The sequence below is a fragment of the Podarcis gaigeae genome (assembly GCF_964106915.1).
Source record: "Podarcis gaigeae genome assembly, chromosome: 5".
Lineage (NCBI taxonomy): Eukaryota > Metazoa > Chordata > Lepidosauria > Squamata > Lacertidae > Podarcis > Podarcis gaigeae.
The window spans coordinates 99,747,874-99,769,902 of NC_139681.1; the positions used below are offsets into that span (position 1 = coordinate 99,747,874).

The window sequence follows — 22,029 nt, forward strand, 5'->3', positions numbered from 1 at the left end:
TGCCAGGGTCCTACTCAAGTGTAGGCTGAACTCCTGACAGGTAGGGCCTGCAGCAAAGTCAATGCTCAACTTGAGCCATAGAATCCTGAGGATCATGCAATCCAATCCCTTACAATGCAGGAATACGCAGCTGTCCCAATCGGGGATCGAACCTGCAACCTTGGCATTACCAGCTATGCAGTCCTTCACTTGGTTGACTGAAGTAGAGTTTCTTTATTCATTATGTGCACTTTTCCCTTTCCGCACAGCTTGAAGCAACATTTCAGCCTCACAACAACCCTGTGAGGTAGGTAAAGCTGAGGCAGAGTGGCCTGCCCATGGTGGCCCCAGGAGCTTCCTCGCCAAGTCCAGGGTTGCCCACGTCCCAGCCCAGCCCTCTAGTTAGGACTCTGAGTCCTCTCTCCATGAAAGTGGGTCTGCGGCTGTGTCACCCCTCAGCCTGGAAGCTGAGCAGCACCTCTGGGTGGCCCCTGGCTTCACAATCTCCTCGTAGGACGGAGGTGGCCCGTTCCTCATCACCGTATCAAAGATGAAATCAGAGGAGCTCCACTGGGGGTGAGGGTGGATTGGGGCCACGGTCCTCAGCCTGCCATCACTCTCTAGAGAAAGAGAGAGAGAAAAGAAGTGTCCATGATCATATGAGCAGATTTTTTAAGACCTCAGGAGAGTGATGGGAGCATGAAATAGACTCGGAGTCAAGAGTGGATTTCATGCTCTTTATTCAGCTCATAGTGGCGAGGAGGAATAGAAGTTCCCCCAGAATGTCTGCTTTATATACATTATTTACACAATGGGCCCCACGTGATTGGCTAATTCTGGGATTCTCCTGTAGGCCAATCAGGTTGTGGATTCCCTTCCACCTGGAGCTGGATTGGGTGGCTCCTGTGGACCAATCAGACTGCTGCATTCTGGACCCTATTGTTCTAGGACCAATCAGACTGCTGCATTCTGGATCCTATTGTTCTAGGACCAATCAGACTGCTGCATTCTGGATCCTATTGTTCTAGGACCAATCAGACTGCTGCATTCTGGATCCTATTGTTCTAGGACCAATCAGACTGCTGCATTCTGGATCCTATTCAACTCAGTACATAACAGAGCACCACATCATCGGCGTACAGCAGACAGGATATCTTCCTATTACTAACTGATGGAGCAGGGGATTGCGCTTGTGTTAAATGTGGCACCATATCATTTATATAAAAGTTAAAAAGGGTGGGAGCCAGATAAAAGAGCTAGATAAAATAGCGGTCAACTGCAAAGGGGATTTGGACATTTAAGTGGCATATTTTACCTGAGATTTCCCTGATATTCTAGTTTATGAAACAAATAATCTCTAGGAGACTTGACCGTGGTTTATTGCACCGGTAGTGCTAATTTTTTGTTTTTTGTTTTTATGGTTATTGCTGTTTTTCCTTTTGTCCCCCCTGTGAACAATGCCATGGCCTTTGGCTGGCGCAATAAAGTGTATGAATGAATGAAAAGGATAATATGAGAAAGCAATCGGTGAAACATAAAACCATAGAATGGCAGAGTTGGAAGGGACCCCCAAAGGTCATCCAAACCAACCCCTGCAGTGCAGGAACCACAGCTCAAGGATGCCTGGCAGATGGCCAACCAACCTCTTCATCAAACCTGGTTCCTTCTTGGTCAGTGTCTCCTTGGGGTGAGATATCTATAACCTTGCTTAGGGTTTTTCTTTTTTCCCCCTCCTCCCCCCCCTTCAATCTTTATTGATTTATAAACAATGCATCCATTCACCTCGAAACACAAAAGCATTACAAGCAAACCGCTACCAATACAAAAAAGAAAAATACAACAGGGGGGGGAGTAACTTTCTTCTCTGCCTGGTGACTTCTGACCTCCGCGCGGGTCCTTTATTTCCTTATTAGCTGCCTCTATTTTTCAATAAACTTAACCAATATTAAATGTTGTTTGTATTCTTTTTGACTTATGCTATAATGAGAGTTAATCAAAGCATATTAAAGGTTTGATGTGGGGACAATGTTCTTTTAAGACAGAGTTGTTCCGCCTGGCCTTTGGCTTGGAGCCAATTTGATTCCCTCCCCCTCTTTCTTTTTCCTTTCTCCTCTTGTGATGAGGCTGCATTTTAATGTTTCAATATTTTAATGTTGTATTTTAACCTTGTTTTTAAGTTGTATTCATTCAACTTGTTTTTATTATTGCTTGTTAGCCACCCTGAGCCCAGCCTTGGCTGGGGAGGGCGGGGTAAAAATAAAAAAAATTGTGATTATGATGATTATTATTATTACTATTAAATATAACGTATAGATCTTCCATTCTTTCTTAAACTTTTGGATCAGCCGGTCCCTGACCTTCTCTGTCATGTTCGCTAATTCTATATACTCAAACAAATTATCTTGCAACTCCTCTTTAGTTGGTATTATACCTCTTTTCCACCCTCTGGCTAACAGCATTCTCGCTGTGTTTAATGCATACGTAAAAAAAACCCTCCTTCTTTCTATTGGAATGTCTGATGCCATAATATCCTTGCTTAGGGCTTTTCTTCTTTTTTTAAAAAAGATATTTATTAGAATTTTCAATATTAATACAGTAAAAATCAAAAAGAAAAAAACAAGAAAAGAAAAATAACAAAAATACAAAAATAAAAATAAATAAAAACACAGAAATTTTCCATAACTTATTTTCCTTTAACTTACTTCCCAGACCTCCTCATACCTTCCTTTTTTGTATTCCAATTCAAATTGTTAGTTCAGCAAATCCTTATCAATAAACCTTAACCTACTTCTAAACCTTTTTTCCCATATACTCTTAAAACATTACAGCTGGAAACCACTTAATTTCTATCCGACATCTTTCTAACATTCATTGATTTTGCAATATTTCTGTAAATAGTCTTTAAATTTCTTCCAGTCTTCTTCCACCGACTCTTCTCCCTGGTCTCGGATTCTGCCAGTCATTTCAGCCAATCCCATATAGTCCATCACTTTCACTTGCTTAGGGCTTTTCATCCAGAGTTCTGAACAAGCCCAGATGAGAAATCTGCTCCACTTGCCAGTGGGGAGGAGTTGCGGTGGACCGCGTGGCCACCCACTCCCCACCGGGGGTGGGGGACTTTGTCCACAGTTGCCTGGGGGATCCTGACCACGTCAGAGCCCGGCCAGCCAATCCACTGCCCGGGGGGAACGTGGCCAGAGCCGTTTAAATGGAGGAGTGAGCCAGAGGACTTCTTCTTCGGCTCACTTCCTCAATCACCCACCCTCCGTCCCTATTTTGCAGGTTAGGCACTGGCCTTACTATGGACTTTGGTTGGTCCCCTTGGTTGTCCGAGGGGCCTGGTAGGAATTTTTCCACTTGGCAAATTGGCACTGGCCACTTGGTTTCCGCCTACCTCGTAGCAATCGTCACAACTTTGTTTGGGTTGTGGTTAGGCATTGTTTGAACTTGTGTGGGGGAGGAAAGGGGTGGCCATCACCTGCCCCTCCAGGTTTAAGGGTATTCCGTTAAAGGAATCCGGGGGTGTTGATCTAGTCTGAAGCCCGGCTGGGGGGCTAAGGCCTTGACACGACCCCCATGGGAACACCAGGGGGAGCTTGAGTTGGTTCGCATCGACGGGGCTCCCCCTACCGGTGGCTTACCCTTACTGGACTTCTTGCACTTTGGGCAGGAGTCAGATATAGTCAGGTCCAATCAATGCCAAAGCCAATACTGCTCACATTCTGTAATTTCAATAAAGTTGTGGCCCAAAATTTTGCCCCATAACATAAACCTAATATCTGTGTCCTTGTGTGAGTTATTTCCAACGGGGGGGGGGGGGAGCCTGCGGGGTCTCGACATGCAAGCAGATCCTCTCTGCCCATCCAGATGCAAAACTCACTGTGTCCTGAATCGGCGCCGCTGAGGGCAAACACGGCTACTGTCCTCTGAGAGGAGAAGGGCCTCCGTCGTTTCAGCCAGCGCTGCAGGCAGCAAGCGGCGATGCACAGAAGGATCGCAGCCAAGAAAAGGGAGATGTAGAACCTATAGCAGAGAAAAATCCACAAGGCTGAGCTCAGAAAACTTGGACTCTCCAGGAGAAAAACCGATGGGTGAGTTCAGCCGTTCCAATCAAGTTACAAAAAAACAAGACTCCGACTTTTAATGTCTTTGCCTACACCTCATGTATGAAAAAACAGCCCAGTCCTGTGGAACTCTCTGCCACTAGAGATTCAGCAGGTGCCTTCTGTGCCAGCTTTTAAACTCCTCCTGAAAACTTCTCCATTCCACCAGGCCTATGCAGGCAATTACGAAGACACCCTTCTACAATGGTTAAATGGTGTCTGTGTTTACACACACACACACACACACACACACACACACACACACAGATTTTAATGTTTCTTTATCAGATGGTTTTATGTAAACCACTTTGGTAGGTTTTTATGACACAATAGTATACAATTTTTAAAAAATATAAATCTATATATCTGTCTGTCCTTAGAGTGTATCCTTTATTAATGCTTTTCCCCACAGATATTAAACACGCACCAGATATACCAGGCAATCAGACTCTGCTCTTCATAAACATCACACCTGAAAATGAAAAGAATAATATCAATACGCTTTTAAGATTGGCCTTGAGAAAGTCTTTAAACCTCTTTTGTTGACCACCAGCATTACGCTTTCCATTTTTAAGTTCGGAATAGACCTGTCACTATGACCTGTCCATCTTGGGTGGCCCTGCACGGCATAGTTCATAGCTTGTCTGAGTTATTCAAGCCCCTTCGCCACGGCAAGGCAGTGATCCGTGAAGGGGGCGCAGCTGGTGCTTGGACCCAATTTATGCACCATCCCAGGCTCGGCAGCATCAGCCCAGCCTTGCAACTTTGCACCGTCCCTCCTCCCCACCCAAACTAATGTTCCCAGAACAGAAAAAGTAACACAAATTGGAACCAGCTTACCTTTCAGCAGATTCACACTCTGCTTCTGAACCCGATGCCTGAAACACACAGAGAACATGAGAAACTCAGGTGTGCTTAGGTGAGCTTAGGCTCCAGGCTTTCAAACTTGGGGCTTTAACTGTTCTTAGATGGCAACAAGGATTACTTAGCTGCAAAACGCCTAGCTGTGAAATCAGCTGTCAGGATTCCAGCGCAAGAGCCACTCTCCCCTCCTGGTGCTTGCAGCAGCTGGTCTTCAGAACCATTGCTGCCTCCAACTGTGAAGGCAAAGCAGAGCCACCCTGGCTAGGAGCCTTCGATTGTCTGCACACAAAAAGCTTGTAAGCCTTGAATCTCTTTAAAGGTAAAGCTAAAGGACACCTGACAGTTAAGTCCAGTCACAAACGACTCTGGGGTTGCGGTGCTCATCTCTCTTTATTGGCCGAGGGAGCCAGTGTTTGTCCGCAGACAGTTTTTCCGGGTCATGTGGCCAACATAACTAAGCCGTTTCTGGCGAACCAGAACAGCACACAGAAACGCTGTTTATCTTCCCGCTGGAGCGGTACCTATTTATCTACTTGCACTTTGATGTGCTTTCAAACTGCTGGGTTGGCAGGAGCTGGGACAGAGCAACCGGAGCTCACCCCCTCGTGGGGATTCGAACTGCTGACCTTCCGATCAGCAAGCCCTAGGCTCAGTGGTTTACACCACAGCGGTTTAATTAATAATAATAATAATATTTTTATTATTTATACCCCACCCTTCCCGGTTCAGAAAACCGGGTTCAGGGCAGCTAACAACAAATTTAAAACACTTAATTGATGCAATGAAAACAGCATAAAATATAGTATAAAACGTGAATAACAATAAATTCAGAATTCAAAAATCAATTTAGGGAGAAAATCCATCCAATAAACATTAGATGATCACCAGGGCTAGCTTGCTAAATTAGTCCTATTTGGGCCAGCGAGGAGACCAGGGGAGAATTAGCTGTGGGGTCTCAGAGTGGGTGATCTTCATAAAAAGGAGAGGGGGAGGGATGGAAGTGGAATGAAAGATCAGGCTAAGTTCAAATTGAAAGCCAGGCAGAATACAGGCCCGATGGAAGGAGGTTAAATCCTGCAGGGCCCTGGTCTCATGGGACACAGCATTCCACCAGGTCGGAGCCACCACTGAGAAGGCCCTGGCCCTGGTGGAGGATAATCTAACTTCCTTAGGGCCTGGGACCTCTAAACTCTGGTTATTCATGGACCTTAAGGTCCTCTGTGGAGTAGACCAGGAGAGGCGGTCCCGTAAATTCTTAAGCCATATGGGTCACAGATTTTGCTTAAAGCAGAATGGCACATCCTAAATCACAAGAGTCTAGAAGAAAACTTAGACAGCATCTAAATCTGGGTGTTGTTGTTGTTGTTGTCCTTTTCTCTTTTAATGTCACCCATCTTGGTGGTCAGCACTGGTTCCTGTGGCTTCACAGGCAGCAGACCTCCTCAAGGGCACCCACCACAACGGTGACCCCAGTAAAAACCAGAATCCTGCACCCCCATATAGTTCAGCTGGTAGAGCATAAGACTCTTAATCTCAGGGATGTGGGTTTGAACCCCACACTGGGCGAAAGATTCCTGCATTGCAGAGGTTTGGGCCTTCACGGTCCCTTAAAGGTAAAGGGTAAAGGGACCCCTGACCATTAGGTCCAGTCATGACCGACTCTGGGGTTGCAGCGCTCATCTCGCTTTACTGGCCGAAGGAGCCGGTGTACAGCTTCCGGGTCATGTGGCCAGCATGACTAAACCGCTTCTGGCGAACCAGAGCAGCGCATGGTAACACCGTTTACCTTCCCGCCGGAGTGGTACCTATTTATCTACTTGCACTTTGATGTGCTTTTGAACTGCTAGGTGGGCAGGAGCAGGGACCGAGCAACTGGAGCTCACCCCCGTCGCGGGGATTTGAACCACCGACCTTCTGATCGGCAAGTCCTAGACTCTGTGGTTTAACCCACAGCGCCACCCGCGTCCCAACATACTCAGATTTAATACGCAACCCATCTCTGGCAGCTTCAAGGCTGTCACTTCTGCTGCTGGTGCTTCCTCTTTGGACCAGGCCAAAAGATAGGAATCTGCTGCCTGATGAGTCAGGCCATTGGCAGGGACCAAGCAACGGGAGCTCACCCCATCGCGGGGACTCGAACCGCCGACCTTCTGATCGGCATGCCCTAGGCTCTGTGGTTTAACCCACAGTGCCACCTGCATCCCTCATGGTCCCTTGCGACTCTCCAATTCTACGGTTCTGTGAAAGAATACGTCTTCTCCAAAGAACACTTCTCAAGGGCATAGAAACCTTGGGACCCACTCCTCAAAAATATATTCCCTCAGTTGGATTTGCCGCAATCTTATTCGTGTCCTATCGAAAGGAAATATACTGTGCTCTCTCCTCAGCCGTATAAATTATGTGGGAAAGTATAAATAACACATACGGAACTGAACTAATGAAGTAGCCCAGAAGAATGTACAAGGAGAATTTATTGCTGTCCCGTCTCCGGCAGAGCTCTCACTTTATACCTCATTAGCAGATCTCACTTGCCCAAGGAGAGCTATCATATCGCCCGTTCCGAGCAACACCCTTTGTGTTAAATTTGTGAGAGACAAAGTTAATGAAGGTCTGGCTTCTCAGTCGGCGGTGGTGCTTCGGGCAAAATAAAAGAAAATAAAATAAGCCCAAGTAATAATGCTACATAGAACAAGAAGGCTGAGGGAGGGTGGCTGGAAGGAACACAGAGAGACAAAGGAGTTTTCCCACTAGAGTTGAAACAAATTTCCAGGTGGGTGGGTGGAAATCCCAAGTCCAATTTATTTATTTTTTTGGCTTGCAAAAAGTTCACATTTATATTTCCCCGAATGAGGTTTTCCCCACGCATAGGAGCCTCTGGCCGTGATGCATGTCCGTGACGGCAGCATTGCCAAAATTATTATTTAGAATAATAAATAGCAAATTATTGGGCTAATTGAATTCAGCGGGTAATAATAAATCCCAAAGTGTTCCTTTGGAACGCTCCTATCGCTGCAGCCTCCAGCGGCTCTCAAAGCAGCTTTCAAAATATTCTTAAAATAAAATGGTGCTCAAATTTAGTGCAGGGGGAGAGAAAACCAGAATGCGTCAGGCTGCCTCTCATGGACTCCTTCCTTGTTCTTCTCAGGGGGTTGTACGAGGCAATGGCTCCCACCGAGATTCTCCACGGTCAAGGTCCCAAAAGGTTCTGAATACTCTTTATACTCATGCAACACAAGGACATTATGAAGAGTCCTGATGTTTAGCAGCCTGTGGCCAGCCAGATCCCCAATGAGAAACCTGCAAGCAGGATTCGAACACAAGAGCAACTCTACCCCCCTGTGGTTTCCAGCAACTGGGATTCAGAAACACTGGTGGCCCCGACCCAGCCTCTCTTCCGTAAATTTGTCTGATCCTCTTTGAAAGCTATCAAAGTTGGTGGCCATCCCTGTCTCCTGTGGCGATGAGTTCCACAGGTTAACTCTGCGTTGCATGAAGATGGACTTTCTTTGATCAGTCCTGAACACTCAGCTTCCTAGGATGCCTATGTTTTCTAGAGTCATGAGAGAGGGAGAAAAACATCTCCATCCACTTTCCCCAAGCCATGTATGATTTTGTGAACTTTGATCATGTCGTTTCTCACTCGACTTTTATCTAAACGAAAAGGTCCCAGTCCTGCAGCCTTTTTTCAATGGGGAGTCGCTCCAACCCCTTGATCATTTTAGCAGCCCTTTTCTGAACCTTTTCCAACTCTGCAATATCCCTTTTTGAGGCGAGTTGGCCAGGACGGCACACAATATTCCAAAAGCGGTTGCAGCATAGATCTGTAAAATGGGGTTATGATATAAAGGAAATGCTCACCTCGACATAGAAGATTCCCTGGGCGAGTGACAAGCAGATCTGTCCGGTTTGCAAGACCAGAAGGAGGTCCAGCCCAAATGGAAGATTCCTCATGGTCAACCTTTGCGAAAGCTTCTCAAATCTCAAATCTTCACCTGCGGTTCTCCTGCGTTTGAGCTGGAATGCTTCCCAGCTCCTTGTGCAGCCGGGGGTGGAGGATTAATTATGGGATGTGGAGCAAGTGCATGGGGCAATAGTTTGCCCATGTGACGTGGGAGTTATTGCTGCCTTCACACCCCCTTGCCTTGCCTGCAAAGGGCATCCCACTCGGGGAGCTTACCTTGTGGACCCTGGTGAAGGTCAGACATTTGCAAATTGGAAACATCCTTTTTATTATACCTCCCAATACCTCGATCTAACAGCATCTATGTGCTTCGGAAATGCCAATCAGGCAAATAAGCATTCGGATTTTTTTGCAAGAAATTCAAGCTGCAAAAATATTCTTGGGAGCCAGACACGCCCCTCCTTGCAATTTATTTCACCTCTAATGAAATGTTATTCAGTTCTTTACATTCTCCCTCCTCCTCCCTCTCTTTGTGTGGTTCTGCTAGATTCCCTCACCCCACTCCTCCAAAACACAAGCCCTTGTGTTGCAAAGCCATCATTACTCTGTTCCTCGCAAAATTAACACAAATAGTGTTGCTGGGAATGAGCATTCCCTTCATTTAAAGTTAAACATTGAGCTCAATTGCATCCTTGGGGCAATGATTGACCGAGGTGCCAAAGAGCAGCTCAGAAATACTTGTGGCTGGATCAGAGCTGAGGGCAGGAGTGGGACCTTGGCTGCTCTCTCCTCTTGGCCTGGATCCCAGCTGCTCAAAAAGAGAAGGGTTTGGCGCTTGGGGCTGCTTCATCACCCGATGGCCACAACACCAGTGAAGACTTGCATTTGTAAATCCACCGGGAAGACAAAGCTCGCAGAGTGAATTTTCCTATTGCCAACTCATGTCACCCAAATATATTACAGTCCAATGGAAAGAGAGACTTGGGACCTTGTTGTTGTTTAGTCGTTTAGTCGTGTCTGACTCTTTGTGACCCCATGGACCAGAGCACATCATGCACTCCTGTCTTCCACTGCCTCCCGCAGTTTGGTCAAACTCATGCTGGTAGCTTCGAGAACACTGTCCAACCATCTTGCCCTCTGTTGTCCCCTTCTCCTTGTGCCCTCCGTCTTTCCCAACATCAGGGTCTTTTCCAGGGAGTCTTCTCTTCTCATGAGGTGGCCAAAGTCTTGGAGCCTCAGCTTCAGGATCTGTCCTTCCAGTGAGCACTCAGGGCTGATTTCCTTCAGAATGGATGCGTTTGATCTTCTTGCAGTCCATGGGACTCTCAAGAGTCTCCTCCAGCACCAGAATTCAAAAGCATCCATTCTTTGGCGATCAGCCTTCTTTATGGTCCAGCGCTCACTTCCATACATCACTCCTGGGAAAACCATAGTTTTGACTATGCAGACCTTTGTTGGCAAGGTGATGTCTCTCTTTTTAAGATGCTGTCTAGGTTTATCATCGATTTCCTCCCAGGAAGCAGGTGTCTTTTAATTTCATGACTGCTGTCACCATCTGCAGTGATCATGGAGCCCAAGAAAGTAAAATCTCTCACTGCCTCCATTTCTTCCCCTTCTATTTGCCAGGAGGTGATGGGACCAGTGGCCATGATCTTCGTTTTTTTGATGTTGAGCTTCAGACCATATTTTGCACTCTCCTCTTTCAGCCTCATTAAAAAAAAAATTCCTTCCAGTAGCACCTTAAAGACCAACTAAGTTAGTTCTTGGTATGAGCTTTCGTATGCATGCACACTTCTTCAGATACACTGAAGTGTGCATGCACACGAAAGCTCATACCAAGAACTAACTTAGTTGGTCTTTAAGGTGCTACTGGAAGGAATTTTTTTTGTTTTGACTATGGCAGACCAACACGGCTACCTATCTGTAGCCTCCTTAAAAGGTTCTTTAATTCCTCCTCACTTTCTGCCATCAAGGTTGTGTCATCTGCATATCTGAGGTTGTTGATATTTCTTCCGGCAATCTTAATTCCGGTTTGGGATTCATCCAGCCCAGCCTTTCGCAGCCTTGGGACCTTAGAGTCACAGAATTGTAGGGTTGGAAGACACACCCAAGGCTGGTGCATCCCATTTTAAAGTGATTTCAAAGGCGGAATTGACATCTGGGGGGAATTTTCCACTTTGCCCTGGATCTTAGAGAAGTCAGTCACTGATCTATAATGAGTTGAAGAAAATTTTTAAAATAACTTTTGTTAAAAAACCAGAAGCTTTCTTACTAGGATTGATACTGTTAACGGAGGAATCCGAGGGCTCCCTTGGACAAAAAGACAAAGACACCAACCAGGACAATTTGGAGCAAAACAGCAGCCTGTAGGCTTGGTCTTTATTGAACACTGTCGCGACAGGACTCCCACCTGCCACCAGGTGAAACAAAATGGAAGCCCAGAACAAAAGAAGACACCAACTTTTATTAGCTACTAATCCCCCAAGCTACACCCCTAGAACTACATCACAACTACATCATGACTACATCATTGACACATCACAAAAAGGAGGGGTTGATGGAGGGGTTGTGGAAGTAACCTGAGTATCTTGTCACCTGCCTGGTTCCCCCTTTCCCCCTCCCCATGAGTCATTTCCAGAGGACAAAGGGGAGTTAGCAGTTTCCTGCCCCCAGAGGGAAGAGCTGATCATTGTCCTTTGTTCTAGTCCCTGTTGAATCCACTCCCATATGTAAGTCCATTGTGTCCTTGATGGTCTTCTGTCTGGGACCATCAAGGTTGCCATGCCAACTGGGCAGGGCTCCTGAGTACGTGTTGGTACGGTTAAGGAATTATGTATGTCCTGTATCAAACCATCTCATTTGATAGTCCTTCCTTCATGGCGCAAAATAAAAGTGGACTGGTGTAAATCTGATGTACGGTTGATTTACTATGAATTTATAACAGAAACGTTGTGTATGTCTTGTGTGAGTGTGTGTGTGTGTGTGTGTGTGTGTGTGTGTGTGTGTGGTGTTTGTACAAACTGAATGTTTTTTTTTGGGGGGGGGGGTTCCTGCAACAATAGGAACTGAACCTCCTAAAGAACAGAAGAAAACATTTGCATATGCTACAACAGCCGCCCCAATATTGTTAGCCCAGATATGGAAAAATCAGAAGACATGGACGAAAGAAGAATGGCAGATCAAGCTAATTGACTGTGCAGAAAAAGCTCGGAGAAGTTTTAAAAAGAGTGGGAATCCTCTATTGTTTATGTGCAAAAAATACTGTAAACAAATTGATACATTGGTAGGATTTTAAGTAAACGCTTGCAACTAGGAGAAAATTAGAAAAAATTAAGGGAAATGAAAATTGGAAAAGTATAAGTATGGAAATGCAGAAGAATTTGGTTAATATAAGGAACCAGAAATGGGTATGGAGGGAAGTCCACAGATTTAAAGAATATCAAAGAGAAGATTTGTGAAAGGTACTTGTATAAATTTACATTTGGCAAAAATGTGAGTTACCGTATTTTTCGTCCCATAGGACACTCTGTCCTATAGGACGCACATAGTTTTTTGGGGGGGAAATTCCTTTATTTCCCCCCCGAAAGCAGGTTGGGGAAACCGAACCAGGTCGAGGAACAGCGGAATGGCGGCGCTGCGCCTCCCTGCTGTCCCCCGAGCTTGTGGGGCTGACCGATGTCTGTCCGGCTTGCGGGGCGCTCTGTTTCAGGGTGCCCCGTGCACTGGGCCTCAGGCTGCTATCCGCAGCGTGGGGAGCCCTGCGGGGAACTCCTGCAGGGCTCCCCACGCTGCGGATGTTTGTCCGGCGCGCGGGGTGCTCTGCTTCAGGGCTGCCTAGGCTGCGGATGTCTTCCTGAAGCCTGGAGAGCGAGAGAGGTCGGTGCGTCCTATAGGGCGAAAAATACGGTAATTACTGTTTTTACTTGTGAAAATGTAAATTTATTTACAAAAAAAGAGAGAGAGGTCAGTCACTTTTTTGGCATTTTTGTAGAAAAAAAGCTCAATCACTGTTGAATAGTGGAAGAGATGGACGAAGGACACAGCTCTGTTGGATTCACAGCTTTTTATTGCAGCAGTTAGAACCGCTCCTGGAATCAGACTGACTGCAGCCTAGCTGGTTGCTTTATATAATACTAAGTAACTTGAAACAGTAACAACTCACAACTAGCTGACTAATCACGAGCGACAGTTTTCAATCCTTCATTTACATACTGGTGGCCCTGAGTGAGAACTGCCACTAATCTTAAAACATAACCATCAATCACTTTGGAGTTTGCCTAATACACAAATGACAGCTATCTCTTGTGGACTGATATCCAATCTCTGTTTAAAATGAAGGACAGGCCCCACCCCTTCCATGGCCATAGAATACGAAGGAACCCCAAGGGTCATCCAGCCCAACTCGCTGGTTCTAGAATTCTATAGGGGACGTTGCCCCTGTTCACTTCAGTCGCCAACCCCACCCACCCGTCAATGCCTTTCCCCCAATCCTCCTTTAAACCTCCCCAATACTCACCCATTCTCACACCCCACCCCTCACCCAACATCTTGTCAGCACACTCTGTGAAGCACATTCTCACGCCATTAAATAGCTCACCTGGGCCACCTGCCACACATGCTGCTTGCTCACTCACCTGCCTGCCTACCATTCATCAAACTCAGCTCTCCAACCCCACGACAGGGGCAAAGAGGGTCCAACAGGTGAAGCTGAGGCTCACCAAAGCCACCTGAGCCTCAAGCGACAGCAAAGGATCCATGCGTACCCCCAAGCTACGTACCTGCTCCTTAAGAGGAAGGGTAACCCCATCAAGGAGCAAGGAACCTCCATGGGGAACCACCCACTGACAGAGCCTTGGTCTTTTCTGCACTGAGCTTCAGTTTGTTGGCTCTCATCCAACATTTCCAAGGCAAGACACCGATCTGTTACTTCCACTGCCTAACCTACAGATGCAAAGGAGAAGTAGAGCTGTGTGTCATCAGCATATTGCGGACAATGTACTCCAAAACTCCAGATGAAGTGATGTGAAATGCCGCGTGACGACGACCTTACATTTATATATATATAGGAGGAAAGGGGGGTTATGTCCAATGATGGGAGGGGCCAGGCAGCAAGACCAAGAATAACACCACTTGCTGCTGCCACCCCATGCGCACCTCACAAGTCACATATTCTATCTGCATCTGTCACACAAAGTTTCAAATTGCAACCGCGGTGCTTTTCTAAACCAATTAATAGTGGCTCAAAAGTGAGCACATGGAAAGATCTCATTACTGCTAACCATGTCTGCCTTTGGAAAAGTCTGTCCATCATGAGCTAATTCCAGATTGCTTCCCATTTTTGCAATTATTTCGCCCTAAGCAGCCTGCTGGTTCTTCCACAAGATACTGCTATCTCAGATGCCAGTACAGAGCTCTCCAAATTGCTTCAATTAAAGGTGGTCCATGTATCATCTCTGGAACGTGTTAGCAGGCAAAGCAAGTGTCCAAGAAACAGGAAAACAGATCTGTACTCAATGCACAAAACTATGTTTTCCTGGGCTGAAATTGACATTTTTGGTCAATTTGCAGTTCCAGAACTAGGCTTCTGTTGACGACTCTGAAAGATAGGTCCATATCATGAAATTGCCAAAAGCAGAAGGCTAGTCCTGCTTGATCTCTTGTGATTTCTTGAAAAGTTCAAATTATGAACAGACTGTAACTCAGTGCCATGACATTCTCTTCTGCGGCACCACAGATCCACTCCCCACTCCAGAAGAAAGAATTATGGGGAAAGGATTCAACCATTATCACAATTCCTTCCCACTTAGGGTCATCTTTTGAACATGATCCAATGTTCCACAAAGGTTTTCCATGAAAGGCTTGATGGAATGAAGGGGAAATATCAAGAGGCCACCCATTTTCATCAATTCATAGAATCATAGAGCTGGAAGGAACCCCAAGGGTCATCTAGTCCAACCCCCTGCAATGCTCAAAATGGGGTCTTCTTTTTTTAAAAAAAATGTAAGAAAAATCTTTTCTGAGAAATCAGGGCTCAGTCCTTGCAATTTCTTGGAAGATTCACGACAGAGAAAAGAAAGTCCTTCTTCACACTCTACGGAACTCCCTGCCACCGGAGAATCTCTCTCCCAAAAAGTAAACAGGGAGTTTTTGTTTTCTTTTGATTTTGTTCTATTTGTTTGTGCTTTTATCTTGTATTTTTATCTTGTGACCCACCCTGAGATCTCTGGGTGAAGGGTGGTATAAAGATTTAATAATTAATGATGATGATAATAATAATGATAAGGTAAAGGTAAAGGGACCCCTGACCGTTAAGTCCAGTCGCGGACAACTCTGGGGTTACGGCGCTCATCTCGCTTTACAGGCCGAGGGAGCTGGCATACAGCTTCCGGGTCATGTGGCAAGCATGACAAAGCTGCTTCTGGCGAAACCAGAGCAGCGCACAGAAATGCCATTTACCTTCCCGCAACCTATTTATCTACTTGCACTTTGATGTGCTTTCGAACTGCTAGGTTGGCAGGAGCAGGGACCGAGCAATGGGAGCTCACCCTGTCGTGGGGATTCAAACTGCCAACCTTCTGATCGGCAAGTCCTAGGCTCTGTGGTTTAACCCATAGCGCCACCCGCGTCCCTTAATAATAATGATAATTATAATAAATAAAAGGGTTTGTTGCTCTCAAGGCTCTCGTGTATGGGGTGGTTCAGCAGGTGTAAGTCTTGGATCTCCTGCTGCCCCTCATTTTCTTTTCAGTACTTTTAAAATGCTTAGCTTTCCCTCTGAAAGAAAGCCTAAGTTTCCTTCTCATTCATGCAAGTTATTATATGCAAACTGTAGGCTGGTAAGAAGTCTGGGAGGTGACAGGACAGCCATCTACAAATACACTGCCAAGTTCCTCCTTCCACTCAAATGCATTGTGCTTGAGATGGCGATTGCTGTGAGAGAACCCCAGCAGTTATTTAAAGTCATACAATGTGCAGCAATAAATAAATAAAGTGTGAAAATATAAGCTGTTGGACCTTTAATATATTCTCTTCCAAGACAGTTCCCAAATTTCCCCCTTTTCCCAGCATAGGAAAAGATCAGACATTTGGTAAGTTAAAAATCGATTTACTTACAAACTCTCCAAAGGTCAGATTTATGTGCTTTTCCATGCATCAGTCAGAACAGTTGCACAGGCAGTAAAAAATTAGTTTGATTACAAAGTGGTGAAAGTTCTTAAATTATTGGTAGGGGAACTCAAGAGTGGCTTGAGAGAGCAACGCGGCTGAGCTGGAGCAACCACCTCAAAACTCTTCACACACTGAGCTTCTCAGGTAGACTGAATACAACAATAGGCTTGATTACCTATTTCTTCCCAAGGTCAGGGGAGGTGGCCTAGCTAAGCCTGGCAGGACACTCACTCACTGGATCATCACCTCGTCATGGTGAGTGGGCTTGCAAGTTCCTATGACCCTTGTGAGCGAATCCGTCGGGAATCTCGTACTCCCAGCAGGATCACCCAAGGCGGTAAGGTCAAAGGAAAGGAGCTAGACCAGGCTTCCTCAACCTTAGCCCTCCAGATGTTTTGGGACTACAGTTCCCATCATCCCTGACCACTGGTCCTGCTAGCTAGGGATCATGGGAGTTGTAGGCCAAAAACTTCTGGAGGGCCAAGGTTGAGGAAGCCTGAGCTAGACAAAGAATGATCCAAGAAGTCCTCAATGGCAGAACAGGCAATGGCTGTGAAGGCAGATGAAGGTTGCAGCAGATAAGCATCTACTGGTCATCGTGAGTATTCATACCATTGGAACAGAGCCTTACTGTGAAGACTGTGCGTTGGTCAGTGTGCACTGATCTACACACATAAAACAAACATAGCTGTCAACTTTCCCCTTTTCTTTCGAGGAATCCTATTCAGAATAAGGGAATTTCCCTTTTAAAAAGGGAAACATTGACAGCTATGAAAACAAATTCACTCACGGACGTCTTACACTTGCCTCCAAGCGCTCCAGTTGGAGAACAGCCTTGACCAAAGGTGTCATGGGCTTTGAAAACATTCGAACTCAGGATGCAAGGGAGACACCTGCTAGGAGGAAGGCATGCTTCGCAAATCCACACCGTGATCAACTCCCGCCCAGAAACCAATGTCCTCACTGTCGAAGGACGTGTGGATCCAGAATTGGCCTCCACAGTCACTTACGGACTCACTGTTAAAACCGTGTTCATGGAAGACCATCTTACTCAGCTACGAGTAAGACAAAGGTAGGACAGCTTGCTCTATCATATTAACTCCTTCCTGCATTAATTAGACTTGAGCATGTTAATTATATGATGGGACAATATGAAAATTCATTTGCAGGGACTTGAACAAGGTGACAGTTGAGGTCTCTCCCAATTCTACAATTCTGTGATTCTATGCATGCCATATTTTGTCGTGAGCCAATACCCCAAGTCTTTTGCTGACCTAGCAGTGCCCCCTGTTGGCCATTGTAGGAAATAAGACGCTGGACTTGATGGACCACCTTGAGTTGATCCCACAAGAGATCAGTGCTCTTGCATCCTCCATTCTAGATCTAGTGGAAGCAGAGGTGACTTCAGAGTTCGGCCGCATCTTCCGTCAACGAGGAGGTACAGGAGTTTTGTCGCAGCAGGATTGGGCCGCTCCTGGGCACTGAAGCACCTCCTCATTTCCTATTCCTTCTCAAGTGCTAATTGCTTATTTACATCAAGCCTTCTAGGCTTCTAATGAGTTGCGCTAATTTGGAGCCTGCGGGGAAACAAGCGTTCAGTGGGATGCACATCGAAATCGGGCTAGAGATGGCAGCTGCTACGGGGTGGAGAGCCAGGGTTTCTCCAGCTGCTTTTGAAGGTTGGCAGCACCAGCGGTGGAGTTTGGACTGGGCCACCACTCATCCCATCCTTCTGCAAACCGCCCTGGCGAGGTTGATCCCAGCACCGAAAAAGCGAGGCCTTGCTTTGCAAAACGTAAAATGCAAAAGGCACAACTCACTGGCGATTAGGGAGTGATGATGTTTGTAACACTCTCGCTGCTGCGAAAATCAAATGGAAGAGGGAGAGCCTTGCGCTCAGCTTCTCATATCCTGAATCAGAGCCATCCCCCTCCCCTGTTTTCATTAACGGGGCAATTGGGGGCAGGAAATGATTGCACTCATCCATACATTGCTATTTCCTGCCTGGAGATTTCCTCCAGTGTTTCAGCTTCTAGATAGGCTTCTGCCAGCACACAAACAATTAATAAACTCTCTCTAAGACAATTTAAAAGCAATTTACAGTGATTAAAATAGAAAAGCAAGGGGTTGTTTGGGAGGGTGGAATTCAACAGTGTACTAAACAATTGTTTAAAATCCTAGGTAAGGGGAAAGTGGGTGTTGCATGGCATGTGAAAGACACCAGGCAAGCCGTGCTGGGAGTGGGGGGGGGGGACTTTCCCATAGATGGAGCACCCAGGAGAAGAAGGTCCCCTCTCTGGTCCTCACTGCTTAACCTCTGAGGACCAGAAGGGTGCCTCCAGAACTGTGATCCGAGGATGGCTTGAGTAGGCAGGAAGGTCTTCATGGGAGAAGTGATCCACCTGTGCTTGGAAAGACATGGGACTCACTATACAACTGCAAATAAAACATTTTAAGTGAGTTGCAAAGTGCGTTATACAATTGTGACACTAGATGGCGACAGTGAGCTATGGCAAATGCAATATATTATTCAAAACACTTTTTTTAAAAAAAACATTTTCACAACTTTTTTTTATATGTGTCTAGATTCCACCATGACGTGACCCAGGGGTCATAGCGGACCACAAGCATAACCTGAGTCCACGGTGTGATGTAGCAGCAAAAAGAGCTAATGCAATTCTAGTCTTCAGCAGCAGAGGTCTAGTGACCGGGTCAGGGGAAGTCATAGTACCACTCTCTTCTGCCTTGCTCAGACCACACCTGGAGTCTTGTGTCCAGTCCTGGCAACACAATTTAAGAAGGATATTGAGAAGCTGGAAACCGTGCAGAGGAGGGTGACCAAGATAATTGATGATCTGGAAACCATCCTTAAATATCTCAAGGGCTGTCACATGGAAGATGGAGCAAGAATGTTTTGCCTGCTCCATAGGGGAAGGCTCAAAATAACAGATTCAAGGAAAGAAACTGACTAAACCTAACAAAGAAATTTCTGATGGCAGAAACCGGTTGACAGTGGAACAGAGTCTCTCAGACAGTGATGAACTCTCCTTCATGGGAGGTTTATAAGCACAGGTTGAATGACCACCTGCCAGGTATTGATTAGTTGTGGTTCTTGCATTGCAGGGGGTTGGACTAGATGACCCTTGGGGTTCCCTTCCAATTGTAAAATCCTAGGATTCTTTGACTAAGCCTCATGGCCACACCTGCCCCAGGTGTGTATACCCCACTCACTTGTCCATCTCGCTTTCACAATATTGAGCTTGATGGGCCAATGAACTTATTTGTCATCCGTTTGCCGTTTCCACATAAGTTATTCTCCACAGCAAAGCCTGGATATCTGCATCTGATAGGATATTTGAATTTGCTTAGTGAATATATTGCCTTGGGTGATATAGAAATCGTCCGCGTTCCAAAGCACTCAAGGAAGCAATCTGAACTGCCACTGTCAAAGCGAACCGGAATTGCTGACAGATCCATAGCGGAGGCTCTTTATGGATTCTCGACACTTCGCTCCCCGCCTGTTGTAACTGGCAGATTAATTGCTCATGTCAGAGGGACCTTGGCTGTGATGAGGAGCAGCCACAGGAGGCCTGGAGGGAGGACAGAAGCCCGTAAACCTCAGCACCGTTTCACGACTCTCCTCACCAGGCAGTGGCCAGGAAGCCTCAAGGTCCTGGGGAAAAGAACACAGGCAGAGCTGAAGCTGCTGGGCTGGTGGTTATTTAAATATTAGCTATTATGGTTTAAACTAAAGCAGAAGCTACAATTCGTGCGCCAGCCTCCAAAGAAAATAGGCACACACGTATCAGAAAGCATAATGATTTGTTTTGTTTTAGGTCCTACCGTCACTGTCAAGGGTGATGAACAGTGCTGGATTTAAGGTAAAGGTAAAGGTACCCCTGAACATTAGGTCCAGTCATGACTGACTCTGGGGTTGTGGCGCTCATCTCACTCTATGGGCCGAGGGAGCCGGCGTTTGTCCGCAGACAGCTTCCGGGTCATGTGGCCAGCATGACTAAGTCGCTTCTGGTGAACCAGAGCAGCACACGGAAACACCGTTTACCTTCCCACCGGAGCAGGACCTGTTTATCTACTTGCACTGACGTGCTTTCAAACTGCTAGGTGGGCAGGAGAAGGGACCGAGCAACGGAAGCTCACCCCGTCATGGGGATTCGAACCGCCGACCTTCTGATCAGCAAGTCCTAAGCTCTGTGGTTTAACCCACAGCGCCACCCACGTCCCTAGTGCTGGATTTACATATAAGCTAAACAAGCTCTAGCTTAGAGCCCCACTCTCTTGGCCCCCCCCCCAAAAAAAAAATTAAAGAAAAAAACTGGATGTACATTTCCAAAATCTAAGATAAAAACTAATAAAATAAAACCAACATCCAGCAACAGTGTTTTGTGTTGTGTAGGCTCCTATGATGTAAGTCATGGGCCCCGCCTGCTAACCTGCTCCCTCAAATATCACTGGTTTGCTCCTTTCTATATATAGGGTGCCTACATTGTGCATGGACTGGCTGCACGGCAACATGTGCAAATGGCTTGAGATACCTATCAGGTCCATAAATTACCATACACATATATTGAACCCAAGATATAGCTACAATTTGTTGTTGACAAAGGACAGCTGGACAAATAAAGGGCCCCATAACCTTCAGGAGCTCAGGGCCTCATCATACCTAAATCCAGCCCTGGGGGTGAATCACAAATATGAACATAAGAAGAGTTTGCTGGATCAGGCCAGCATCCAGTTCTCCCAATGCCCAGATAGATGCTCTAATGCAAGCAGGATTTGTGCACAAGAATGCTCTCCCCTGCCATCCAATTCCTGCTTAAAAACCTCCAACGAAGGACCACAACCACGCCAACTCTGCTGCCCACAATATGTTCTGTCCCCCGGTCTCCTGCTCTTGTGACTTTGAAAGGGGGCAGCACCTCTTGCTAAGAATTGCTAAAGGGGGGGCAGCTTGTGTTGCTTGAGCAGCTGGGCCAGCCCTGCTCCCATTTGCAAGCGGTAGAGGAGATCAATCAGCATTAAAACGGCTGTCAACCCCTTTAAAAATGATGGAGTTGGCAGGTCTGAATGCCCTGATCTTGGCTGCCTGAACGCTGGCCGTTCTCATGGAAGAAACCGCTTTCCTTTCAAAAGAAGCAGCCACCTTGGCATCCCTGATGCTGAGCGCATCTCCCAAACCCGCCTCAATAAAGGGCACCGAAAATTAATCTCGGCTGGATGCCCCCCTCCCTTTTCCAAAAGCACCATTTATCAGCACACTTTTTAGCATTCCTTTGGCTCCTGCAAACTAACTGCAGCAAGAAACCTGCATCAAAGGCAACTGGGATGCTTAAGCGGAGAGATGTTAATTTGGAAGAGTTATTGGGAGTCCTGAGTTGAGGTCACCCCTCCCCGACACATTATAATCAGAGCATCAGAGATGCATCCCACTTTGCAGGAGAACAATGAGGTGATGTGCGTAATCGGGGATCAGGGCGAGAGAAACAGCTAAGGGTCCGACCTGGCTGACTCAGAAAATGTGTTGCGCAAGGTGTTGGCTGCATGAGATGAAGGCTCCTTTGCATGAATCTCAAGGATAATCCGGGTGTGAGGTTTAAAGAGCCGCTCAAGAAGTCTGCAGAATGATCTGTGTGTGATGGCCTGGGACTGGGGCTCGGATTTGGAACCAGAGAAGTCTCAGTCTGCACCGGATCCTTTGCCTCAGGCATCACCTGAACCAAGTCTGGGGCCTGATCCTGAAGAGCCCCAGTCTGCACAGGTTCCCCTGCAACAAACCCCAGCTGGGCCGAGTCCGGGGCCTGAGCCTGCCCTGGCTCCAAATGCGGGGATTCCCTCGTTGCCTCCAGCTGGGCCATCACTTACAGCTGCTCCACTACCGGTTGGGTCAGGGGAGGCTGAGGCGGATTCTGGGTCTAGTAACCCACCGACATCTCCCAAGCTGCAGAGACTAAGGTCTGAGAGAAGGAGAGACCTGAGTACTCGCAGGAGGAGTGCTTG

At 46.6% G+C, this 22,029-nt stretch overlaps 1 protein-coding gene across 1 annotated transcript; it reads right to left on the reverse strand.

Annotated features, from left to right (window-relative positions):
* Positions 1-286: 286 nt before the first annotated feature.
* Positions 287-8,897, reverse strand: TMEM207 (transmembrane protein 207; the record flags this gene model as incomplete). The annotated part of the gene is made up of 5 exons (XM_083739975.1): positions 287-599; positions 3,860-4,002; positions 4,510-4,554; positions 4,923-4,960; positions 8,805-8,897. The coding sequence occupies 5 exons, from the start codon at positions 8,895-8,897 to the stop codon at positions 382-384; spliced, it is 537 nt and encodes a 178-aa protein (XP_083596101.1). The 3' UTR covers positions 287-381.
* Positions 8,898-22,029: the final 13,132 nt, after the last annotated feature.